General features: G+C 41.0%; 2 protein-coding genes and 1 long non-coding RNA gene across 3 annotated transcripts; all 3 read right to left on the bottom strand.

Annotated features, from left to right (window-relative positions):
• Nucleotides 1–3614: 3614 nt before the first annotated feature.
• Nucleotides 3615–6990, bottom strand: LOC119774680 (Fc receptor-like protein 4). Its single transcript, XM_038272323.1, has 7 exons — nucleotides 6850–6990; nucleotides 6488–6523; nucleotides 6047–6322; nucleotides 5722–5967; nucleotides 5257–5320; nucleotides 5075–5162; nucleotides 3615–3671 (listed from the first exon to the last, which is right to left on the bottom strand). Exons 1-5 carry the CDS (start codon nucleotides 6929–6931, stop codon nucleotides 5259–5261), a joined length of 702 nt encoding a protein of 233 aa, XP_038128251.1. The 5' UTR covers nucleotides 6932–6990; the 3' UTR covers nucleotides 3615–3671; nucleotides 5075–5162; nucleotides 5257–5258.
• A 6809-nt stretch (nucleotides 6991–13799) lies between these two features.
• Nucleotides 13800–17179, bottom strand: LOC119774678 (free fatty acid receptor 2-like). The gene is made up of 3 exons (XM_038272320.1): nucleotides 16960–17179; nucleotides 14763–14950; nucleotides 13800–14645 (listed from the first exon to the last, which is right to left on the bottom strand). Exons 1-3 carry the CDS (start codon nucleotides 17146–17148, stop codon nucleotides 14066–14068), a joined length of 957 nt encoding a protein of 318 aa, XP_038128248.1. The 5' UTR covers nucleotides 17149–17179; the 3' UTR covers nucleotides 13800–14065.
• Nucleotides 17180–19639: 2460 nt separating this feature from the next.
• LOC119774655 lies at nucleotides 19640–22707 on the bottom strand. The gene is made up of 3 exons (XR_005279558.1): nucleotides 22399–22707; nucleotides 20953–21076; nucleotides 19640–19801 (listed from the first exon to the last, which is right to left on the bottom strand). It is a non-coding gene; the product is annotated as an uncharacterized LOC119774655 (long non-coding RNA).
• Nucleotides 22708–24003: the final 1296 nt, after the last annotated feature.

Here is a 24003-nt window from a genome sequence, read left to right as displayed (position 1 = left end):
GCGCGTCATTCGAGCGCGCATCCGTATGCAGCTGGCGTGCTGCGCCAGCAAACACCGAGGTCTGAACCGGAAGGACAACATGATGACCAGGTGAGGGCGGGCCCTTTATATACAGACAGCGCCACAACCAATTGGATTCGGCACTTGTGTGGTGCGTTCAAAGCCTGCAGGGCATGCTGCCACATAAAGATATTTTTTGTAGTTTTCGCGATGTTCAGCTTTTTCTGCGTTTTTTTTGTCCCATTGAAATGCATGTAGAATTCTTACATTTCAGCAAAATTCAGCTAAAACTTCATCATCTTTGACCTTTAACTACTTCAGCATACTTTCAGCTAGAAACACCATTCAACTTTTAAAATGTTTCCGTATCTTTCTGCTATTACTCATTAACTCGGCTTTTTGCTAACTTTTATAGTTTTGCTTCAGTGAAGCTTCAAACTCTAAAAGAGATTTTCAGATTTGTAATGGAAGTCTATGGACGGAATTCTTCAACTGCTAGAGTGCATGCTCTAGCTTTTGAGCTGTTCTGGTTTTTCCGAACAAATTCTTCTCACTCCCTCATTTTTCTCTCAATTAAAATAAATTTTACATCAAAACGTAGGGATTTTTGTCAGGATTCAGGAAATGTAACCCGCCTTTGTGTGGCATTTACAGTTTTCCTGCAGTTTGGCCCAGACCACGAAGAAGTGCACACTTCCCCAATAGAAATCCAATGAGAGAGTTTACAAAAATCACAGACAAAATCCAAAACGATACATATTTTCGTATCGCTCCCATTTCTTAACTATTTGATGTACAAACATGAAACTTGGTATAGAACATTTTCAGACCCTTCTAGCACTCACATTGAGGAATTTTTTTCAATATCATTTATGGTTTAGCTGTTTAGCTGACTTGTTCGGGCATACCAAAACGTTGATTCTGAGAAAAATCCTCATACTCAGAAAAAATACATTTTTACATAGTCACCGTGGCCAAATAGTTTTTAGTAGAAACATGAAAGTTGGCACTGTCGAAGCCGAAGGATGGCTGACTCAAACAGTGAAAGAATTTTTTGAATACCTTTTACGGTTTTGGCTCACCGCTCGTTTGTTCGGAGGGGAAGTTTTGCTTTTGAGAGCTCTGCTCTACCATGGAGCTGCATGTTGTTTAATGAGACCAGCAGGAGTGACAAACGTTTTTATTTCTCCTTCCCATTAAGGTTGTGAATGAGCTACATCCATGAAAGTTAAACCAATTGGAGACAAAGGATAGCTGTCGCTTAGACTGAAAGATTTTTTTAGATAACATTTACGGTTTGTCTTCAGCACTCGTTTGTTCGGAGCTGATTTTCCCGTTAAAAAAAAGCCTGAGAGGAAAGGAACGAAAGTGAAGCGCTTTTCTCTCTGTCACTGACAGGCTCGTTAAGCGTTGTCAAGGTAACCAAGCTTCAAAGGGATTTTACCTCTGCCACTTTAAACAGCTCATTTTAATCTAATGGAGGGAGACAACACTGATTTAACATTTGGAAATGGATACTATATAACTACTGGCCATGACCCTTCCCTTCACACGCAACCCTGATAGACTTTCAAAATAAGACTCCGGGGACCCTACAAAATAAAAGCCACAACATTAAACTCATATTTTTTTCCCCAGCATATGGGTGATCATTATCACCCAAACTCAACCACTTTTTTTAAATGAGACTCTAGGGGGGTTTTCTAAACACCCCCCACAGCAAATTTCAAAATAAAATCCTCCCATTGTCACTTCATCTACTGCCCTAATAACAGGGGAAAAGATTGATTTAACGATTGGAAAGTCATCAAGTATCACTGCTGGGTCTGACCCTTTTCTCAACACAAAACCCTGCGAGACTTTCAAAATAAGACTCCAGTGACCCTACACAATAAAAGCCTCTATATTATACTCGCGTATTAATTGATGCAAATGGCTCAGCATTATGACCCAAACTCTACCAGCTTGCTTCTATTAGACTCTAGGGACCTTTTCAAAACACACCCCAGAGCGAATTTCACAATAAAAGTCTCCCATTTACGCTCTAACACAGCATCTATTCACCCAATAACATGGAAAACCAGTTATTTCATATTTAGAAATGGATTCTATATCACTGCTGGGCATGACCCTCCCCATGACACACATCCATGATAGACTTTTGAAAAAAGACTAAAGGGAACCTACAAAATAAAAGCCTCTTCCTTACATACACTCATTCATTGTGCCGTATGGCTTGTAGCTATGACCCAAACTCAACAATTACTTCAAATTACACTACCAAGGCCTGTTGACCACACACCTCAGTGCATATTTCTTAATCAGGTTCTAAGATTTACACTGTAATAAAGCATCTGCTAACCTCGTAACATGCAGCCTAAGCCTGCCAACGGTGCTGTCATCAACACAGCGGCTCGTAACATGCAGGTTAGTTTTTAGATAAATTCAGCTCCTTAAGTGGTATTAGCTCTCTTTCTATAGGTTTCTCTCTCTGTCCTTCCTCTGCTTCTCATGGTCAGTCTTGCACATGGGTTTGTAGATTTTCAATCCTCTAAGGATGACACTGTTTTCTTTATGCTGATCAACCGACACATTTTAAATCATTTCAAATTGTTTTGCCAAGTCTTGACATTTCCACATATGATTTCAAAATTTTGATACTTATTCAATACCATCTTCCTCAACATTTTACTTCCCATCCTTAAGCTGCTCATTTTTTCTTCAACCAGATAAATTTCAAGTTTTTCTTTGTAATTTATTTTCTGATTCAGCTAATTTAATACTTTTCAGCCTATGCTGTGAACTTTGGCTTCATTCTGCTCTCTTTCTGGACAGGAATTAAGCTTTTCTGTTTGCTGCTAATTCATAACACGCCTGACATGTTTCTGGGCAGTAGGAGGCCCCCCTTCAAAATTTCTTTATACATTTTTCTAGAAACTTGGGAGACATTATATTAAGACCCTTCTAGCGCCCACATTCAAGACATTTTTTGATATCATGTATGGTTTGGCTGTGCAGCTTTTAAAATGAGTTTGTTTCTGCTGTTTTACTGCCAAATGATTCTACCCTACAAAATCTTTAGATGATTCAATTGTTTTCTGCAGTTTGAATTTTCTGATGACTTCCTATCTCATTTTCATATGTTCTTCAGGTAATTTCAGCTTTTTTCATTCAGCAAAAGCATTCCCACTTGCTGTTTCTCCGAAACAGCTTTTTCTAGTTTATTTTTCTAAGTATCTGATTATTTGTCAGTATAATCAATTACTGAAACAATCACTCTTTCTGAATTATTACCATTCATGTCCATTTTATGTAAATGAAACAGAGACATGCACGTCATAACATTCAGCAGTCTATAAAAGAGATAGAACATTATGTGAGAAAAGGACCTAATGAAAATCTATAGAAACAAGAACTGTCTGCTTGTTAACAAGTTTGATTTATATAAAAACAAAAACAAAAAAAAAACAGAAAAGTTTCGAAGAAAAACAGAAAAAGGTTTTTATATTATTTATTTATTTATATGAATAATAATGAACAGAATGCATTTGTGAGGGAAACTCTGCAGATGTAAAGTGATGTTAGGCTCTGGAGGCAGGAGCTGGTCATCATTGATGGATTCATGGATTATCTCCCTGAAGAAAAGAGAACATCTGTTCCTGGTCAGACCTCTGAAATCACAAAAACGTTAAAACCTGATTAATCACAGCTGCAGCAAAAACCTGTTTTATTCCAGAGACTGAAGAATCTACTTCAAACAGTCCAGCATGGAGAAGGTGACAGTGTTGCACTGAAACCGATACCAGTATCGCACAGGGCCCCGATACTGCCCTAAAATGGTGGTATCGGTATCGGCGAGTACCAACAAATAGGGCACTGGATTCACTTTGTATTAGATTTTTTCCTGCTTCACAAAGGTAGGCATGCGCTTGACATGAAGCCATGATGGCGATTGTTTTACATTATTATGGTATCGGAATCAGCCGATATGGCACAGCCAGGTATCGGGTATCGGGGCCAAAAAATGGCATCGGCGCAACACTAGAAGGTGATCTGCTGGGAGGAAAAGCAAACTCAGAGCACCAGAACCAAGGAGCTTGAACTGGGTTCAGGGAGGATGGGCTGAGATTCCACCAAGATGACTCTGAGAGTCACCTGGTGAGGTTCTATGGGCCTTTCAGATCTGGACTCATTGGGTGTTTGATTTCAATTCAGTTCAGTTTATTTCTATAGCGCCAATTCACAACACATGTTTATTTAAAGGCACTTTACTATTTAACCAGATCATCCAGTCAGATTGATTCAAAGTTTTCTATCTAAGGAAAACCAGCTGATTGCATCGACTCATTGACTCTTCAGCAATCCCTCACACTAAGCATGCTTGTAGTGACAGTGGAGAGGAAAAACTCCCTTTGAACAGGAAGAAACCTCCAGCAGAACCAGGCTCAGTGTGAGCGGCCATCTGCTGAGGCTGACAACCCGTTGTTTTTCAAACCATGTCTGTCCCTATTGGCCGACGCTCTGACCAATGAGGGCAACTGACTGTGACGTAGTAAGCCTGATATAGAAGGCTGGTTAATAACAGCTGATTGGTCTAAAAACACAAACACTCAACATGAATCTAGTTGAGAAAACATGGATCCTATAATGTTTCAATGGAGGACGTCACTTTCTGAAATAATCTGAGCTCTTTGACTAAAAGTGTCTTTACTGAAATCCTTTTATCGCTAAAACATCAACAGATGGTTTCCTGTTTGTTCCTTCATATTGCTGATATCACTGAGTTACTTCCTGCTTTTGAACATTTTCTGACTTCCTGAAAAGGTTTCTAACATAAAAACTTCTCTGCCTTTATCAAAATGTGTATTTTTTTTAAACTAATTTAGTTCGGATGAATATGAGAGATTGGAAACTATTTTATCTCTGGTTATATAGATTATATTTCCTCTTCTGCCAAACAGGAGCTCAGAAATTAACCTTTTCTAAAAGGTTTATTTCCTGTCATCCACCTCAGTCATTGATTATGGATAAAAAATCCCATAAAACAAAACCAAGAATAAAAACACAGTTTTACCTTCATTTGATTTGTTTTTCTGTTGAAGATTGTTTTCAAACGTTGATATTACTGTAAGTAATATTTTCCCTTCCAACTTCCTGATTTCCTGAAAAATAAAACAGGATTTTGAGATAATTTTCAGTTTGTTGGTGTTAAACTTTGCATCCATAACAAAGGTGGATGAGCAAGGTTCCTCTAACCTTCAGATTTCCTCTGAAAGCATCGTCTCCTCAGCAGAACCAGCAGCAGAACCACAAGAATCATCTTGGAAAGTAACGGGAGAACATAGGAAGGAAAGTGGCCAAGAGATGAAGAAGAAGTTGTAGGAGCAGAAGTTGTAAATGGAGGATAAGTTGTAGGAGTAGAAGTTGTAAATGGAGGATAAGTTGTAGGAGTAGAATTTGTAAATGGAGGATAAGTTGTAGGAGTAGAAGTTGTAAATGGAGGATAAGTTGTAGGAGTAGAATTTGTAAATGGAGGATAAGTTGTAGGAGTAGAATTTTTAAATGGAGGATAAGTTGTAGGAGTAGAATTTGTAAATGGAGGATAAGTTGTAGGAGCAGAAATGGGGGATGGTTCCTCTGAAAACAAACACTTATTAGATAATTATGAACCATTTTCATTCTATAAACTAGACATTCAAACATTGTTTTCATGGTTCTGACCTTCAACAAAGATCCAGCTGGATGGAGACTCTCCATGACCCCTGATGTTACACCTGTAGAGGCCTTCATCAGAGCTGGTCACATGGTGGAGGGTCATGTGACCTTTGGGCTCAGTCCTGATGAGGGAGCCATCTTTATAGAAAGCAGCTGGGAGGTTGGAGGGAGTGGTCTTTGTTAGACAGCTCAGAGTGACGTCATCTCCCTCCATCACAGGGAGGACAGGACTCTGCAGGATCACTGATCCACCTCAACACAGAGACAAACTACAGCATTTCATCCATTTCCACACAGCTTCATCAACACTAACTCCACTGTCTGATCTTACCAGTGACAGTGAGCTGGATGCTGCTGCTGGCTGCTCCCTCTCTGGACGACCAACACCAGTAAACTCCACTGTCTGATGTGGACAACCAGCTGATGTTGCAGGTAGAACCAGCTGGTCTCCCCCATCCATCTCCACACTGAGTCCTGGTTCCTCTGGTTGTGTTCCTCCATACAGTCCATCCAGCAGAGCTGCTGTTCTCCTCACAGCTCAGAGACACAGACTCTCCTCTGAAGAACTGAGATCTGCTGGGACTCACAGTCAGACGAGCTGGAAGGACTGAAATGATCACATCATGGTTTCAGTTTTTAATCAGACTGAAACTCATCATATTCATTAATTCTCCAGATGATTGTTTTTCATTAACCTCTCAGAGGTCAGCTTGAACCCAAAGGGTTTCTTTAAATATCTGGAATCATTTTAATGTGGCAGAAGTTCACCAACCTTGATCTGTTGAGCAGCAGAGCAGGAAGGTCAGAACTGGAGGAAAAAGTGGATCAATTACAAACTAAAGCTGCCAACGTTGAGAACAACATCCTCTGAAATGCTCTAATTCAGACTTCACATCGACTCTAATAACTCTGCTTCTATAGTCTGATGCTGTTATTCATAAAGGTCCAGTCAGGTTCTATAGAGCGCCAACAATCAGAACCTGCTGGTCCTTTATTAGACCATCAGATCAATGGAATCTACAGTAATTCTATGATACTGACAGATTACAGTGAAGTCAAAGTTGTTGGACGTGTAGAGAAGATAGAGAACAATGCTGAACCCAGCAGGACTCGGACTAGAACCTGTCTACTTACAGATCAGACGGTGTGGAGATGTTCCCTCCATTCTTCCTGTCAGTGATCTGACCTGACTGTGTTTTACTGCAGCAGAAAACATCAACTAGAGCCGCCTTCTTCCTCTTTACCCAGACTGTCTTCAACAGAAAAAGGTTCCTTTAATAATAAACATGTTTAACACCTTGGGTATGTTACTCTTCACAGCTCAGTGACAAGGCTCCTTATTAGGAATCTTTAGAGATGAGAACTTGAATGTTTGGCTGTAAAACCAGAAGTAGTAAACCAACACTGTCTGACACTGTGGTCAGAAGAGAAAAGAGAAGAAGAAACAGACGTGTTCTTAAAGTTTCATAAGAGACAGAAACCTCCTGGATCTAAAACTTTTCTTCTGTCAGAAACATTAAAGCCTTGATCTCCAGCTGAAGTTCCAGCATGCAGTCATAGGGAGTTTTTCCTCTCCACTGTCGCTACAAGCATGCTTAGTGTGAGGGATTGCTGAAGAGTCAATGAGTCGATGCAATCAGCTGGTTTTCCTTAGATAGAAAACTTTGAATCAATCTGACTGGATGATCTGGTGAACTGGAAAGTGACCTGAGATGACATGATGTGAATTGGAGCTATAGAAATAAACTGAATAGAATTGAATTACAAAGGGTCCTCTTATACAGCAGTAAACTTTTTTCCAGACTACGTAGGATTCCTGTAGGCATGTAGAGCGCCATTTTCTCTCCAGTTTTTAGTATTTTGCTCTGTGCAGCTCTGCATTAAACCAAGGAGCAAGCTTTCTATTTTTTCAAGTTTTTCATTTTCAAAGGAGCTGCGTTGTCTAAGGCAATACGCAGAGAACTAGCAACCCCATCAACAAAATCATCAACCTGTGAAGGGGAATAAGCTAAGCTTTTGCACTCTGCAGCACTGCTCAGTGACACAGAGGAGAGAGAAAGTGAAGCAGATTCTTTAAAATGTATAACTGCACTATCTGACAAAGATCTACTAAAATGTAACCTTCTTTTGGGGGAGGAGAACTCTGTTAAAGTAATCCTGAAGGTTATTAGAAAGTGGTCAGAGAGGACAGGGTTGTGAGGAAATCCTGTTATTTCTTCACATTCTATGCCGTATGTCAGCACAAGATCCAAAGTATGAAGATGAGAATGTGTGGGACTATTCACATTTTGAACAAAGCCAATAGTGTCTAAGATAGCATTAAAGGCTGCTCTTAAGCTATCGCCTTCAATGTCAGCATGGATGTTAAAATCTCCCACTATGATGACCCTGTCAGTATTTAATACCAAATCAGAAAGGAACTCTGAAAACTCATCTAAAAATTCAGAGTAAGGACCTGGTGGACGATACAAAGTTACAAAAAGAAGAGGTTTTCTTGCCTTGAAATTTGGATGAGGGAAATTAAGGGTTAAATGTTCAAAAGAGTTGCAGGTATTAACTGTTTTGGGAGTAATCAGTAAGTCAGACTGGAAGATTGTTGTTGGGATCCTCAGGCTTGCCCATCAGACGGCGTGCGAGGATCCTCTTCTGCTCTTTGTTGTTTTCTTTTAGGACTGGAGTTACTGTTGGGATCTGGAGATTACCCCCTGTCTCCAGCAGAGTGCGCCATGGGTCTCCTAGGGCTGGAACCTTCCTGCACACCTGATTTCCATCTACTCATTAGGAGACCTTCCCTTTATAAGCTCCTGCCAGACCTTGCTTCCATGCCGCAGTGTTGATCTTAGTTGGTTAGCAACCTGAGCCTCTGTTACTGGAAGAACCTTGGTTATCTCTAGTGTGAGATCAGATTCTAACTCTTCCTTGTTTCTGCCTCACAGGAGTCCTGTCTCTTCGTGAAGCTCTGGATGAGCTTAACCTCCTGTCTCCTCGTGAAGCTCTGGAAGAGCTGCCTCACTGGTAACCTGTCTCTGGCCTGCAGCTCTGGGAGAGCTGCATCACAGGAAACCTGTCTCTGGCCTGCAGCTCTGGAAGAGCTGCATCACAGGAAACCTGTCTCTGGCCTGCAGCTCTGGAAGAGCTGCATCACAGGAAACCTGTCTCTGGCCTGCAGCTCTGGGAGAGCTGCATCACAGGAAACCTGTCTCTGGCCTGCAGCTCTGGAAGAGCTGCATCACAGGAAACCTGTCTCTGGCCTGCAGCTCTGGGAGAGCTGCATCACAGGAAACCTGTCTCTGGCCTGCAGCTCTGGGAGAGCTGCATCACAGGAAACCTGTCTCTGGCCTGCAGCTCTGGAAGAGCTGCATCACAGGAAACCTGTCTCTGGCCTGCAGCTCTGGGAGAGCTGCATCACAGGAAACCTGTCTCTGGCCTGCAGCTCTGGAAGAGCTGCAGGCCAGAGACAGGTTTCCTGTGATGCAGCTCTGGGAGAGCTGCATCACAGGAAACCTGTCTCTGGCCTGCAGCTCTGGAAGAGCTGCATCACAGGAAACCTGTCTCTGGCCTGCAGCTCTGGGAGAGCTGCATCACAGGAAACCTGTCTCTGGCCTGCAGCTCTGGGAGAGCTGCATCACAGGAAACCTGTCTCTGGCCTGCAGCTCTGGAAGAGCTGCATCACAGGAAACCTGTCTCTGGCCTGCAGCTCTGGGAGAGCTGCATCACAGGAAACCTGTCTCTGGCCTGCAGCTCTGGGAGAGCTGCATCACAGGAAACCTGTCTCTGGCCTGCAGCTCTAGGTGAGCTTAACCTGCTATCTGCCCTGGTGAGCCAACCTGAAGATTCCTATGTGAATTTAACCCGAAGACTTCTATGTGGAGTTTACCTGAAGGTTCCTATGTGGAATCAGCCTGAAGAATCCTATGTGGATATTTCCTGTTGTTCTCTGCAGTGAGCTGGAAGCTCAGATCAAGGTCTGCCATGCTAAGCCTGAAGCTAGACGCTTAGCTTCTCATGAACTCTGCTAACCAACAGTTTCCAGTCCCAGTCAATACTTCAGTGAAACATTCTCAGAACTGTTTATTCTCTCGTGTTCAGAACCTTTAATAAACATTTGAACTTTTTCCCTGCCTCCTCCGTGTGTGTTGTGCATCTTGGGCTTGCCTCCGTAACCCATCATGACAATTGTTGCTACTCCTCCTCCTCGCCCAGAACTTCTGGGGATGTGAAAATTTAAATAGCTTGAAGGAGTTGCCTCATTTATGCTCAAATAATCCTCTTGCTGCAGCCAGGTTTCTGTAAGGAATCTCTTCTAATTTATTTGAATTTGGTCATGGGAAAGACACTGGATAGAGTAATGAGTGGGTAACAGTAGAGAAGCTACAGAGAGGTGTGTGGAACTACAACTCTACTTCCTAATCTGCACCCTGAGTGGTTAAGGTGTTGGAGGAGCAGTGGTTACCAATCATTCTACTCCACCTTCATTGTGGATAGACCCCATGTATCGATTAGGTGAAATCGTCATCATCCGGTTCCTATGGAGCCTTCGACAGAGCCAGATGTACCGGAAGGTGATGTTGCTGCAGAAGAAGTTCAACCAAGTTCTAAAGAATCTACAGAGCAGAGCTTTGCTAAACTTTCACCTACTCATACAAGCAGGTTTGGAAGACAGATTGTGAAACCAGATAGACTGAACTTGTAGCTAAAGAAAATGAAATAATTGGTGCAACAATTATGCTTAAAGTTTAAGAATGATTCAGGGTTTTTTTCTAACTCTATGTAGAAATAGACCTTCCAGCTATAGAGGCAGAATAATCCTGTTAGGTCTGTTGAATCAATGGTAGTCCACCCATTGATTCTAGACAGGAGAGATGTGGTGTTATTGTTATGTATGTATAAAACAAATGGCTACCTATGATGACATCATAAAAGAGTGACATGTTCTGGTAGTCCAGGTGACAGGTATTGTTATGGGAAGCACATGCTGGAAGTTTGATGATCCTGGAATAAATGAATAATGATGATACAGTTTGACTCAGTGCGCTCTTTTCAATAACATGACGGCGGTTTCAGGAAACACTGCGTTCAACTTGGTTTGAATCACAGGAAGCATCTAAGATCAACTCCTTCTTATTTGTAGGCAATATAGTCTGACTTGGTACAGCGAGCACAGACCTCTCTGGAGAAATCTACTTCAGCGTAGCCTTCAGCTGTAAGAGCTCACCTAGCCTTATGCGGCCAATTGCATAAAGCAACAGGAAGTCAAACAGGAAGTTGTCCGTTCTAGAAGCTCAGCTGGAGAGATGTGCCTTCAGAGGGGAATAGTTCTGGTTACATCAGCCACATTTGATCCCAGTATGGTCATTTTTTGCTTTTTCATTAGGACAGTTTGCAGTTAAAGCCACCAGGGGTTTATTTTCTAGGTTTGAGCTTTGCTGAAACTGGACCAGCTGTCAGTGTTTGATCTGCTCCTTCTGAGGTTCAGGAGTCCAGAGTCGTTCCTCTGGTTCACTGCATTTCACAGAGAATCCCACCCAGTTCTGCTAAACCTGATACCTAAAACACACAGTGTGGTGATGTGATGCTTTATGCAGAATTTTTACAGATTGTTTCTAGTTGTGTTAGTAATATATGTCAGTGTATGTATGTATATATATCTGCTCTAATTTATCATTAAACTTGCTCTTGGTTAGTGGATTACGGTATATGTAAATGAGTTAATAATACTGAATATTTAATAAAGATGTTACAAATATTTCAGTGTGTTTTAATTCCTCTTGGGTCTGATGCATTATGATCTCTAGCCGTGTTAAAAAAAACTTTCCTGAAAATATAATTGAGGCATACAGTATATTGTCATCATTGGATGATTGGACATTTTTATGTAAATAAATTCATTAAATTCAATAAATTCACTGGTGGTGGAGTGGATATAGATGGAGTTGGTCAGTCTGTAGACTGCTGGTTAGAGAGACGGTCTGCTGAGCTTTATGGGGAGATCCAGTGGACTGTGTGAGCTGATAGTGGAGCTTCACTCAGGGACCTGGAAGATGGAAGTCCAGTTGGATAACACAGGTGGAGAGAACCTGTCCATGATGAGCAAGCATGAAGTGACAGTGGAGAGGAAAAACTCCCCGTTGGGAAGAAACCTCTGGTAGAACCAGGCTCAACATGGCAGTTTTCTGCTGGACCTATTGAGATGAGACAGGGAACGCAGTAAGAGTCCAGGAGGAATGACGCTCTGATGAAGCTTTAGCTACGATGGTGGGGGAGGGGATGGAGGGGGGTTGAAACGCAGTCATCTCAATAAAGTTAAACAGCTCATCCGCCGCCTGCGCACCAGGTAGCAGACAGGTGCGCATCGGAGGCCTTTTAAGATGAGCTTTGGATGCTGATTGGCTTTCATGGAGGCGTGGTTCAAAGCTGATTGGCTGTCGCAGGTGGATGTAGGCGGGCGATGAGTTTCTTTAGTTTGAACTTTAACCGAGGCTCCATCGTTCTTGGCTCAGAATCTTTTTATTATGAGGATGTTTGCGAGAGCTGAATGCCATCATAGTTTTTTCTGTTGTCAGGAAACAGACTGTTTCTTCAGGGTTATCCTGTAAAGCAGAATCCCATATTCTCAGTAATCTCACTGGGTCCTTTCTCTTTCTTTGTTTTGGGAACAAACGGCTCCTTGCATCTGTTGATACTTGACGTAGAGGACATGTTTCTCTGAAGTCTGGGCACAGTTTGGTCTAAAAGATGTTTGTCCTGCCAGGCACCTTTTTAGTTCTGGGCTGGATTGTTTGTCCTTGGCTTTGCTCCAAGAGTTTCCCAAAGAAATCTATAGATCTGATGAATGTCTGTAGAATCAGCTCCTTTTGGTTAGTTGTTGCTGCAATGTGTTTTAACCTCTGCTGGGGTTATCTCATTGTTTTCAGACACCAGCAGAGTCAGGGGTCAAATCATTCTCATAAGGAGGATTTACCTCCACATTCACTTCCTGTCAGTTAAGCTTCATTTCCAAAGCAGCTGTTTTATGGAGAAGTTAGTTTAAGATGTGATGAAGACGATGCTGATGTGATGAAGGGAGGCATTTTGTGCTGAGGTGGACTTGTCCTTCTCCCCAGTTTGATAAAAAAAATCCTTGAAATGTTTTTTTTGTGTCCAATTTTCTGTGGCTTTTGGTGATATAAGAAGGTAAAAATCAAAATATTATAAGAAGCGGGGAATGAAGGAGAGATGGTCTGAGCAGGCAGAGAGGCGGAAGTTATTAAACATTATTACATTTATTATTTTAGAAAATCTTATGCTTTTTTTGTCAGATAACAATCTGACAATAACGTTGATTTAGACCAGGAGTAACCGATTAAAAATCAGCAGAAGATCAGGAAAAAATAAAGAAAATCAACAACCAGTAAAAGTCCAGATACATTTTTAATTGTAATCTGTTACTTTAACAGAATTTAACACTGAAATAAAAATGAGGTGTTTATGCATCCATGTTTTACATTTAGCTTTTAAATAAAAAATAGAAAAAAATAGAAAATCTTTCCATTTTAAAATTTAAAGTGTTTTTGAAGTAGAGAACAACAATCATTCAATTTGGTTTATAGATAATTTCCTGATTCCCACATTTTCTCAAACTGAACTGATGGTTTGTTATTTTCTTTCTTTTTTCTGTCTTAATGTTGGCAGTGGGCTTTAGGCTGCCCTGCAAGGCTTTAAACCTGGGTTTAACCAGAGACTAAGCCATTCTCAAGCACATATCAAGGAGCTCATTTTGAGCCTGGATCCAGATTTATTGTTGATTCTGTTCATGGTGGAGAATCCTGCTTCACAGCAGCAGGTTGAGCCAAACATCCTCTAAATGTGCAGGGTCATCTTTGAGCACGCCATTTCACTTTTCTTTCACCAGTTCACCGCAGTTCTTCCAGCAGTCCACACTTTCTCTGCTCTCTTTTTCTCATGGTCTTCTCCTTCTTTCCCATCGCCCGGCTTGCCACAGGTTTGCCTGCTGTGTCTAAAAGTAGCAGCAGCAGCAACCCAGACTGACAGCTCTTTGGCTCATTTGGATCACGCGCAGCCTGGAGCCGGACGCTCCCCAGGGCTTTACCGTATTAACAGGAGAAGAGGCGCAAGTGAAATTAGACACTGTCGCTGGACAACATGCGGTAATTTATAAATGTTTTAAATCAGGTTGGGTCCAGATTAGCCAGCAGGTGGGTCTAGATCCATAGGCTACGTCAGTCTGCTAATCCATGACCTCTGATTTAGACCTTAGCAAAGTTTTAGCTCAGCCTAGGTTTAGGGTTATGCATGGAAAGTTCTATACATCTTTCTATTCATTAAACTGACAATAGTTTGGTTGTAGCTCTTAACAAATGTCTTTTGTATCCTCCTCTAAATTTCTTGGGTTTTCTTGGTGTTTTCTTTTGGACGAGGAGCTTTCTGTTTCATCCACTATCTGTTGGGCTTCATCGCTATTTTTTATGCAACAACACAAAAATGTTAAAAGCTTGTCTAGGAACCATTTCTTAAACAGAATGTAAAGAAATATGTCTGTCAGAGGGTTTATCTGAATTGCCGTGCAGGAAAAATCAACAAAGTTCCAGGACAGCAAAATGGTATGATAGCGAGTTGAAAAAACAGACAGCAATGGAGCTAAAACAAAAGGCAAGAATGTGACGGTATAAATTAAAAACACCACAACCAAAACCCCAACAATCCGTCGCTTCTCAGCAGCATGGACGGACTGAACAGTGGACAGAGCTTTGAAGGTCCCAACAAGAGAGAATATCATCAAAGGGAAGGGAAGGAGCAGACTGCTTCCAGGGTAGCCAGCGCTAACAAAGCCTGTTAATATAGAGATTATCCAGGTGATGAGAGAGACCCAGACTGAGATCTTTGCTGTTTTGCTGAATCTGTACCGCAGCGGGTGGGCGATCATCAGATATCTGTCGCACACACACAAAAAAACACATGTCAACAGTCTATACAAGGCAAAATGACCAGTTTCTGTTTGATTGGATCAATAGAACTCAACATTTTAGAACAACTATAAAGACGATTACCTTTCCAGGGCAATGAGGGTCATGAAGAAAACACTGGCTATAACAAAACCATAGTAGGTATAAATAAGGTAGAACCTGTCTCTACTGGTCATGTCAGAAACGATGTGAACAGCCATGCAGGCGACCTGAAGGACGTCTGAGATTAGAAGGTTGACGATGAAGACTGGAACAACCCGTTCACTTCGTATCTGGAAAACAAAGGACGGTGATCATCCTGCAAACTGGATGTTTCGGACCTTCTCTCCCTGGAAGGATCATCTGAGCTTCAAACTGAGCTAAGGATTTAAACTGGAGGTTTGAATCTACTTTTCCTAAAGAGATCGTTTGAGCTTCACACTGAGAAAGGGATTCATCTCCACTATGACCCGTTCAAGTACCGCAGGAAATCTGAGTGGCAGTCAGCTTCTCCATTCACCTACAAACATTCGCATTCTGGGTAAACCCTGTCCACCCTCCACCTAATCAGACAAACACTGGAACTACAGCACACAGACTGGAGTCAAAGAGTCAACCACTTTGCAGGAAATGTGAGTCAGCTACCAAATCCTCCTCTTCAAGTCCAAGAATCAAATTTCCTACTGAGCCTGAAGTAACCGCTTTGTCTTCCCCTCACTTTTCAGTTCCGGTTGAACAGTGTTCAGAGCAACACTGGATTCTGCATTATCTCTTCAATAAACCTGTTAAATCTTTCCCCTGGTCTCTCTTCTTCCTTCCATCTTTTTCCCAATACCCTCCTGCTCTTTTCCACCTTTATTCTTCACTCTTCCATCAATTTTTCCATTGTCCTTCAATCGGTTAATTTTTCTTCTCTGACTTCAACTCTTCTGACAGTCTAACTACTTTTCTGCTATTTCCTCTTCTTTCAGTTCTTCTGTGTTTTAGGATAGATATAACATCACAGTCCCATCACATTAGATGGTAGGCCGAGGCCGTACCATAAACTTTCATTTAACAAGTAAATATATTGTTCATTTACAGATTTTCGGTTGAAATGACTGTTTCTAAGGGGAAGAGGATGTGACACCTGTATAATCTTAATATAAATACTTATTTACTTTTATAAACCAGTTTCCTAAGCTAATGTATGAGAATAAATTCCTACCATTATGAGAATAATGTTGTAACATTATAAATGTGTAATATTATGAGAAAAAGTCATAATATTACAAGAATAACATAAATTTACAAGAGTAAAGTCATAAAATTATGAGAAGGAAGTCATCATACTACAACCTGACCAGCACCACAAACCAGCAACCTGAGTCCACTTTGTCTTAGACATACTGGTAAATATATGATGCTAAAAGACTGAAAATTTCTATTAACCGAAGTTCAGAAGATGCTAAAGATTCCTCATTTTAGGGAGGACAGTGTTCTTGTAAGAGTTGTATTAAAATACAACTTTATTCTTTTAATATTCTGACTTTATAATGTTACAACATTATTTTCATAATATGATGACTTTCTTCTTGTATTTAAAAAAAATAAATAAATACAAGAATATATATGTATACATATCTAGCGTGGTCCTATTATTGCATTAATGAAATGCTGCAGATGCCAATTAGAAAAAAAAAACAACCATTGTAAGAAATGCAGATGTGACCAGGTGATTATCTCTCTTGCATAATTTCTCCTTTACTGACTCCTTTTTTTTAGTGCAACTTGAATATGTCCATCTGTGAAAACAAACACCCATGTTTGAAGGTTTATTTTCACATAAGAAATATTAAAACTGCTCACAGACAACTCTGAAAACACAGACTAGAAATGTTTCAAAACTGGGACTCTCCTCTGAAATCAGGGACGATTCCTTTACTGCAAGGAAACGTGTAAGAAAACCAAGACCTTCTGCTTTATATTAATAATAATAATAATAAACCCCAGTTTGCTCTGGATTAAAGGACGCTGCAGTGGACCAAGCAGGGAACCTGCAGCAGTGGGTACCGGGCCCTGCATTAGCACGGCAGAACAGGGAGACCCTGTTAGCCTAGAGAAGCTAAAGCGATAAGCTAACAAGCGGTTTGATCCCCACAGCCTCCATTCTGGGTCCTTGAGCAAGACCCTTAACCCCCATTTGGCCCCCGGGTGCCGCACAATGGCAGCCCACTGCTATCCGAGGGGATGAGTTAAAATGCAGAGAGGGAGTTTCCCCATTGTGAGATCAATACAGTTGAATTATTACTGTAATACTTACCTGAGAAGTTAGACTGTAGATGGCCAACAGGAAGAAGGGAATATAGACGTAGATGACGACCTCTGATAATAAATCTTCTCTTCCATCATTTTGCCAGCAGATCAAGCTTTCATTTTTAGCCAGTGAGGAATCAGTTTGATTGTTGCTGTGATTGTAACTTGTCTCCATGGTGGTTCTGTTCTTATCCATCTTCAAAGTGGAACCTGTTTGAGAGATTTTTTTATTGGGGAACATGAGTATTAAAATAATTAAGAAGTGCAGAAGAATGTAGAGCTTTAAACATCCATCCATTCTGTCACACTTATCACTTAAAATGCTAACTCAATGCAGAAAGACCCTGGGCTGGGAGTCAAACCGAGAACCTTCTTGCTGCAACGCAGCAGTTTTACCCACTGATGCAAAAACAACTCACACAAAGCATCAGCAGTGCAGGAGATTCTTAACTGTTGAGGAAACTGCTAGTTTAATGATAATCAGGCTGCTTTATAAGCGTTTGTGCTGAGAACATCCTAATTCTTTAGTTCGATCATTATTTACTCTACTTCCTCTTCAGAAAAATCAGATAAGGGAAATACTAAGGAATAGCAAAGCCGATAGGCCTCATTTTATTTCAGCTTCATTTGACAGGGACAATGTAATGCTAAAAGTAAGTATATCACTGGAGTGTTGCATTTAATGACTACTGTCCCTGGTTGGGCTTTTCTAAAAAGACTCCCCTTCCTTCAGTTTAAAACATGGAAATATGATCAAACTGCAAAACATGCATCCATTGCATCTCTTGGAGTTTTTGTGCCACATCCATAGTTACCTAATGGTTCTAACCTGATGAACCTGTTCCCTTTAGTAGCGACTTTGACACTGACTTGTACCAGTGTCAAAGTCTCTAAGTCTCTAAGCAATCATTTATAAATTACAAAGGGCCAAGTATACAGCCTTGCGGGAAGCACATGTTGGTGAGAGCATGGTGGTACTTGCGGGACTCATCCGGCCTCGGTCCGAAGGAGCGACATGAGGTCATCCCCTATTGGTCCTATGGACGGGTGCAGATAGGATCGGTCAGAGGTGGAAGCCTTGATGCCCCGAACCAAGAACGCTTCATTTCAGTTGTCTCACCAAAATCTGTTACTTGATAAGGGGTCTAACATTGATACTTCAGACCAGGCTCATACATTACATGATTTAATTATGCCATTTTTTGGTATAATATTGCAAAACAGATGTGAACATGAAGTTGATTTTTTTTCTAAGTCATTTTTATAATAATTTAAGTTTTTAGCTTTTTTACCAGTGATATTATTATGTTTTTTGTAAAATTATGTCCACATCCATCAATAGTGGACGGCTAAAAAAAGGGCTTAGCTTAGCTTAGCTTAGCTTAGGCTTTTATCCAGTGTGGGAAATACCTGTCAATATTTGGGGGGGGTTCCCATCTCCCGATTGTTGAGCAATACAATCTAAATTTTCTCAATATGCAGTAGGCCTATAACATTTCAAATCAAATTCAGCTTTAATGTCAATTCTTCACATTCACCAGACATACAAGGACTGGAGAGGACGTTCGTTTCTCATTCACCAACAGTGAAACCGATAAAGTGCACAGGTGCAACAGATAAGATCAGTTCCTAATACTAAAATTTAAACATTCAATTTCACTATAGAATATAAAATGTACAATAATATAAAATATGCAATACTAGTGCAAAAAGGCAGATGGTAATGGCAGCAGAAAAATTATTATTATTATTATTACAGGATTGGCCGCCTCCACTTGGCAAGAAACAGAACATATTTGTGAATTAATGTTTTGAATTTTAAATACTGGACATTTTGAGCTTAAAAACATTTTATTACCCGATAGTGACAAAAAAAGTTTTTTTTTCATTTTTTTGACACAATTTAAGACCCCCTTTAAATTTTGCTTTTGAGGCTTTCAGGGGGTCTCATGGGTTAATCTGGGGGGTCGAGCCCCCCAGACTCCCCCGTATTTCGCACTCTGCTTTTATCACTAAATTCATCAAAGTTGGATTGTGTGATCTGGGTGACCCTCTTTGAGATTTCAGACGCCATCTTAAAGCCAGAGATGGGAAGTAACAAAGTACAAATACTTTGTTACTGTACTCAAGTAGATTTTTCTGATATTTTTACTTTACTACTTATTTTTATGGCGACTTTTTACTTCTACTCCTTACATTTTTAAAAATTGGCTCGTTACTTTAGTTTTGAATCATTTCAATGGAGTTACCGTTATTATTTTTCACGTCATCAATACCAAATTCAATCTAATTGGATGGGAATCTACGTTGCATTTGACGCACCACTACAAGATGAATCCACAGATTCGGCGGTATTCATTGGCGGCAAATCATCGCAGCTTGGTGGCGGCGGCGTTAGCATAGTAGCATGGACGACGAGATGATTGAAAATGAACACAACGGAGATCTAGTCCTATTGGCAGACATCCATTTAAAATGTAGGCAACGGCATGAAAAAAGTGGTTTCTACTTTTACTTTGATACTTTAAGTAAATTTACAAGCCTGTACTTTGTTACTTTTACTTGAGTAAAGAAGTTTAACCAGTACTTCCACTTTTACCAGAGTATTTTTTAACACAAGTAGGCTATCTGTACTTTTACTCAAGTACGGAAAGTGAGTACTTTTGCCATCTCTGCTTAAAGCCAGAATCCAGTATTTCTGTTCTTCTTCCTGCAGCAGAGTTTGATCTCATTCCCAGCATCTCCAGTTACTATTAATGCTGCTGCTGTAGCAGCTCATCTGTTATGATGCTGCTGGATGTCGTCATATTTCTGTTGTCTGGAAACAGACTGCTCTCCTCAGGCTTATCCTGTAAAGCAGAAAACCTGTTTCTTTTTTTAGCAGAATTCCCATATTCTCAGAAATTCTTTGTTTTAGGAACAAACAGCTTTTTGCACCTGTTGTTTTTTTTTTTTTTTGTCCAGATTTTTCCATCTAGATAAGATGTTTGTCCTTTCAGGCGTCTTTTCATATCTGGGCTGAATTGTTTGTTCTTTGGCTTTACTCCAACAGTTTCCCAGTAAAAGCTACTGGTCTGGTTGCTGTCATTAGAATCATTACATTATTTCTCACTTTTGGTGTTTAGTTATTGATGCAATGTGTTTAAAACCACTGTGCTTTCAGACAGTGTTTGGTAACGGGGATTTGTCCTTCTCTCCAGCGTGATCAAAATAACATCAAATGTTTAAAAAGTATTTGAGCTAGAGAAACCTTGAAAGGTTTAGATTTGTGCAAATTTCTTTAGCTTTGGCAAAGAGATAAAAAGGTAAAAAGTAAGAATATTATAAGCAAAGTTTACGGAGGCAGAGAGGCGGAAGTACCTATTTTCAACAAACCAAGCTAAAAATATTCACATCTTAAAGATGGTCGGCTGTGTATTATTACCACTGATTGTTCCTGGACTTTCCAAAATCACAGCTGTTTGAAGATTATTTTATGAAACCCAAAATCAGTGGAATTACACCCAGCAGCTTTATCACACTGATGTCAGCTTTTTTTCTTTTTAATTGTTATAAACTCCTAAACTCAGATAAAAAGTTGGTGTTTATCTAATTCATTGCTTCAACTGATCTACAAGATAATCAGTATTTTAAACAAGTTTTCTGAGCGATCTCTGATTTTTTTTATAACTTCACAGAACCTCACTTTAACAACTGGGAATTTACTCTTTAAATGTTCATTCATTTATAAGTATCTTTATAGGCAGAGTTTTTTATCTCTGCAATTATTGTTTTTAAATGGTTGGAAAAATAAATATTTTTATCAGAAAGCTTAGCTGCCCTCTGTAGCCCTTAAAGAACTTGACAGAGGTCAACAAGTGCAATAAAATGTAATTAGTTTATATCAATAACAGAAAATAAGACTAAATATGTAATAAATAATAAATATGAAAATAAGACATATGACTAATTAACTGTCCTGTTTTCTCTTGTATCAATGGAAAATATTTAACATCTTTACCTTAGAACGCAGTGTTTCCTCCTCTGGTGTGAAAGCAGCTGTCCTCTGCAATCATCCAGTCATCAGCATATATAGAGACAGACAGGCGACATCCTGCAGGTGGACACGCCTACCTCAGGTGAGCCTGAAACCAGAGATCTGTTAACGTAATAAATCCAGAGAGGTCGTTTCTTATGGAGAGCCGCTTCATTCAGAACTAAATAAATGCTTCTTTTGATAAATTAATAATACATATTCTATTAAATAAATGACATAATGAAGTAAAATAAAAAAACATTGCATTTTATTTTTACTTATTTACATATTCATTTATTTTATAATCACGTTTTATTTCTTTGAAAGACTTTTTACCTTAATTGCTCATTTCATTCACCTGCCTAACTCTGCCCGGTTTCCAATTACCACTCATCTAATCCACCTGCTCCTGCTTCGTTATATACGGCTCAGTCTCAGGTATCAGGGCCAGATCATTGCTCCTGCTGGAGTTCGTGTTCTCATCCTGATGATGAGATCCTGATCATGTTCTGCTTCTTATCCACTGAGCGTATCCTGTTCCTGTCTTGGATCAGGGGAGGGAGCTGTTTTTTCGCAGTATTCCTGATATCTTGCCCTGTTCTGCCTCTCCACCACTGAGCTTGCCTGTTCCTATCTAAACATTCTGCCTGAGCTCTCTCTGGACTCCTGGAACCCTGAACCAGCTTGTTCCTGTTCTGACCCGTTTCCCTGACCTGGCTCGGACTAATGTTTGCCATCCAGGACTGCAGCATCTGGTTCACTCTGGGAGACGCACGCCGCCTCTGATTGGAAGTAGAGACTGACATTTTTTCGGGAATACCACGGGTCACAGGATTCCCGTGGTATTCCAGTGGGATGGGAGTCAGTATTAGTAACGATCACGTGATTGGGACGGTACAGGATTAGACATTAACGGGAGCAGACGGGAGCGGGAGCAAACCAATAGTAACAAAAAAAACTAGGATCGATGCCAAAAAATAAAATAAAATAGAAAGAAAAAAAATCCAGTACTGGCGCCGCCATTTTGTAGTTTTTTTCCTTGAAGCCTACACTATAATGCGAGTCAAAAAAACTACACGACCCAAAAACCAACAGTGCTTCCGCTCTGAGTTTTTCACCCACGCTCAAAAAACAAAAACAAGAATGGGAGTGGTGCAGGAGCGGGAGTCATTCTGAATGGGAGCGGGAGTAATTTCACCAGGAGTGGGACGGGACAGGATTTAGATTTCTACTCTGGCCCGGAATCGGGACGGGACACTATTTTTTTCTGTGGGAGTGGGACGGGAGTGAAAATCCACCCCCGTGTCAGTCTCTAATTGGCAGCCCTCCAGCTGGATCCTACCTCGTTCTATGGAGGTGGACTGAGCTGTCAAACCAGGATAGTGATTCTCATGGATAATAATCTTCCAACAGATTATCGTGGTCACTAACCTGTGTTTTTCTCCACTGCAGTATCCAGTGATGGATGGTGCACAGCCGCTTCAGTTATTGTTTTAATAAACACCTTTGAATTTTCCCGCTGTCCGTCTCGCCTCGAATTCTGGGTCCAACATCCTGTTTAATGACGGAGACAACACAACATCTTGGAAGAGGGAAGGAAGGTGGAGGCTGGCGTGAGGCGTCCATATGTTTATATCCATACATGCTTGTGTTCAAAGTCAGTCCATGAAGCACTGTCCCTGGAGACATTATCCTCCATGGTATAATGTAATATTCACCAACCAGCCAAACATGAAGCAGGATCATAGATCTACACGGGGAGGGGAGGGGGAGAGCATTGTGTTGACATAATATCTGGCAGAGTTGAGTAGATGCAGCCCAAAGGCCACTCACACAGGGAGCCGGATTCTAGATAGAAACTAACTGCTGGGTTTCAGCCTAGAGAGTTTAAAAAACATTAGAAAACTCACTTTAAAAAAAGAAGTTTACCTTCCCTTTGAGTAAAGTGGCATATACACTATATTGCCAAAAGTATTTGCTCACCTGCCTTGACTCACATATGAGCTTAAGTGACATCCCGTTCCTAATCCATAGGGTTCAATATGACGTCGGTCCACCCTTTGCAGCTAGAACAGCTTCAACTCTTCTGGGAAGGCTGTCCACAAGGTTTAGGAGTGTGTTTATGGGAATTTTTGACCATTCTTCCAGAAGCGCATTTGTGAGGTCGCACACTGATGTTGGACGAGAAGGCCTGGCTCTCAGTCTCCGCTCTAATTCATCCCAAAGGTGTTCTATCGGGTTGAGGTCAGGACTCTGTGCAGGCCAGTCAAGTTCATCCACACCAGACTCTGTCATCCATGTCTTTATGGACCTTGCTTTGTGCACTGGTGCACAGTCATGTTGGAAGAGGAAGGGGCCAGCTCCAAACTGTTCCCACAAAGTTGGGAGCATGGAATTGTCCAAAATGTCTTGGTATGCTGAAGCATTCAGAGTTCCTTTCACTGGAACTAAGGGGCCAAGCCCAGCTCCTGAAAAACAACCCCACACCATAATCCCCCCTCCACCAAACTTTACACTTGGCACAATGCAGTCAGACAAGTACCGTTCTCCTGGCAACCGCCAAACCCAGACCCGTCCATCAGATTGCCAGATGGAGAAGCGCGATTCGTCACTCCAGAGAACGCGTCTCCACTGCTCTAGAGTCCAGTGGCGGCGTGCTTTACACCACCGCATCCGACGCTTTGCATTGCACTTGGTGATGTATGGCTTGGATGCAGCTGCTCGACCATGGAAACCCATTCCATGAAGCTCTCTGCGCACTGTTCTTGAGCTAATCTGAAGGCCACATGAAGTTTGGAGGTCTGTAGTGATTGACTCTGCAGAAAGTTGGCGACCTCTTCGCACTATGCGCGTCAGCATCCGCTGACCCCGCTCCGTCAGTTTACGTGGCCTACCTCTTCGTGGCTGAGTTGCTGTCGTTCCCAAACACTTCCATTTTCTTATAATACAGCTGACAGTTGACTGTGGAATATTTAGGAGCGAGGAAATTTCACGACTGGATTTGTTGCACAGGTGGCATCCTATCACAGTTCCACG

Source organism: Cyprinodon tularosa, unplaced genomic scaffold, assembly GCF_016077235.1.
Source record: "Cyprinodon tularosa strain WSP-4 unplaced genomic scaffold, ASM1607723v1 ctg822, whole genome shotgun sequence".
In the NCBI taxonomy this organism is placed as follows: Eukaryota; Metazoa; Chordata; class Actinopteri; order Cyprinodontiformes; family Cyprinodontidae; genus Cyprinodon; species Cyprinodon tularosa.
This window is presented reverse-complemented; position numbering and strand designations above follow the sequence as displayed.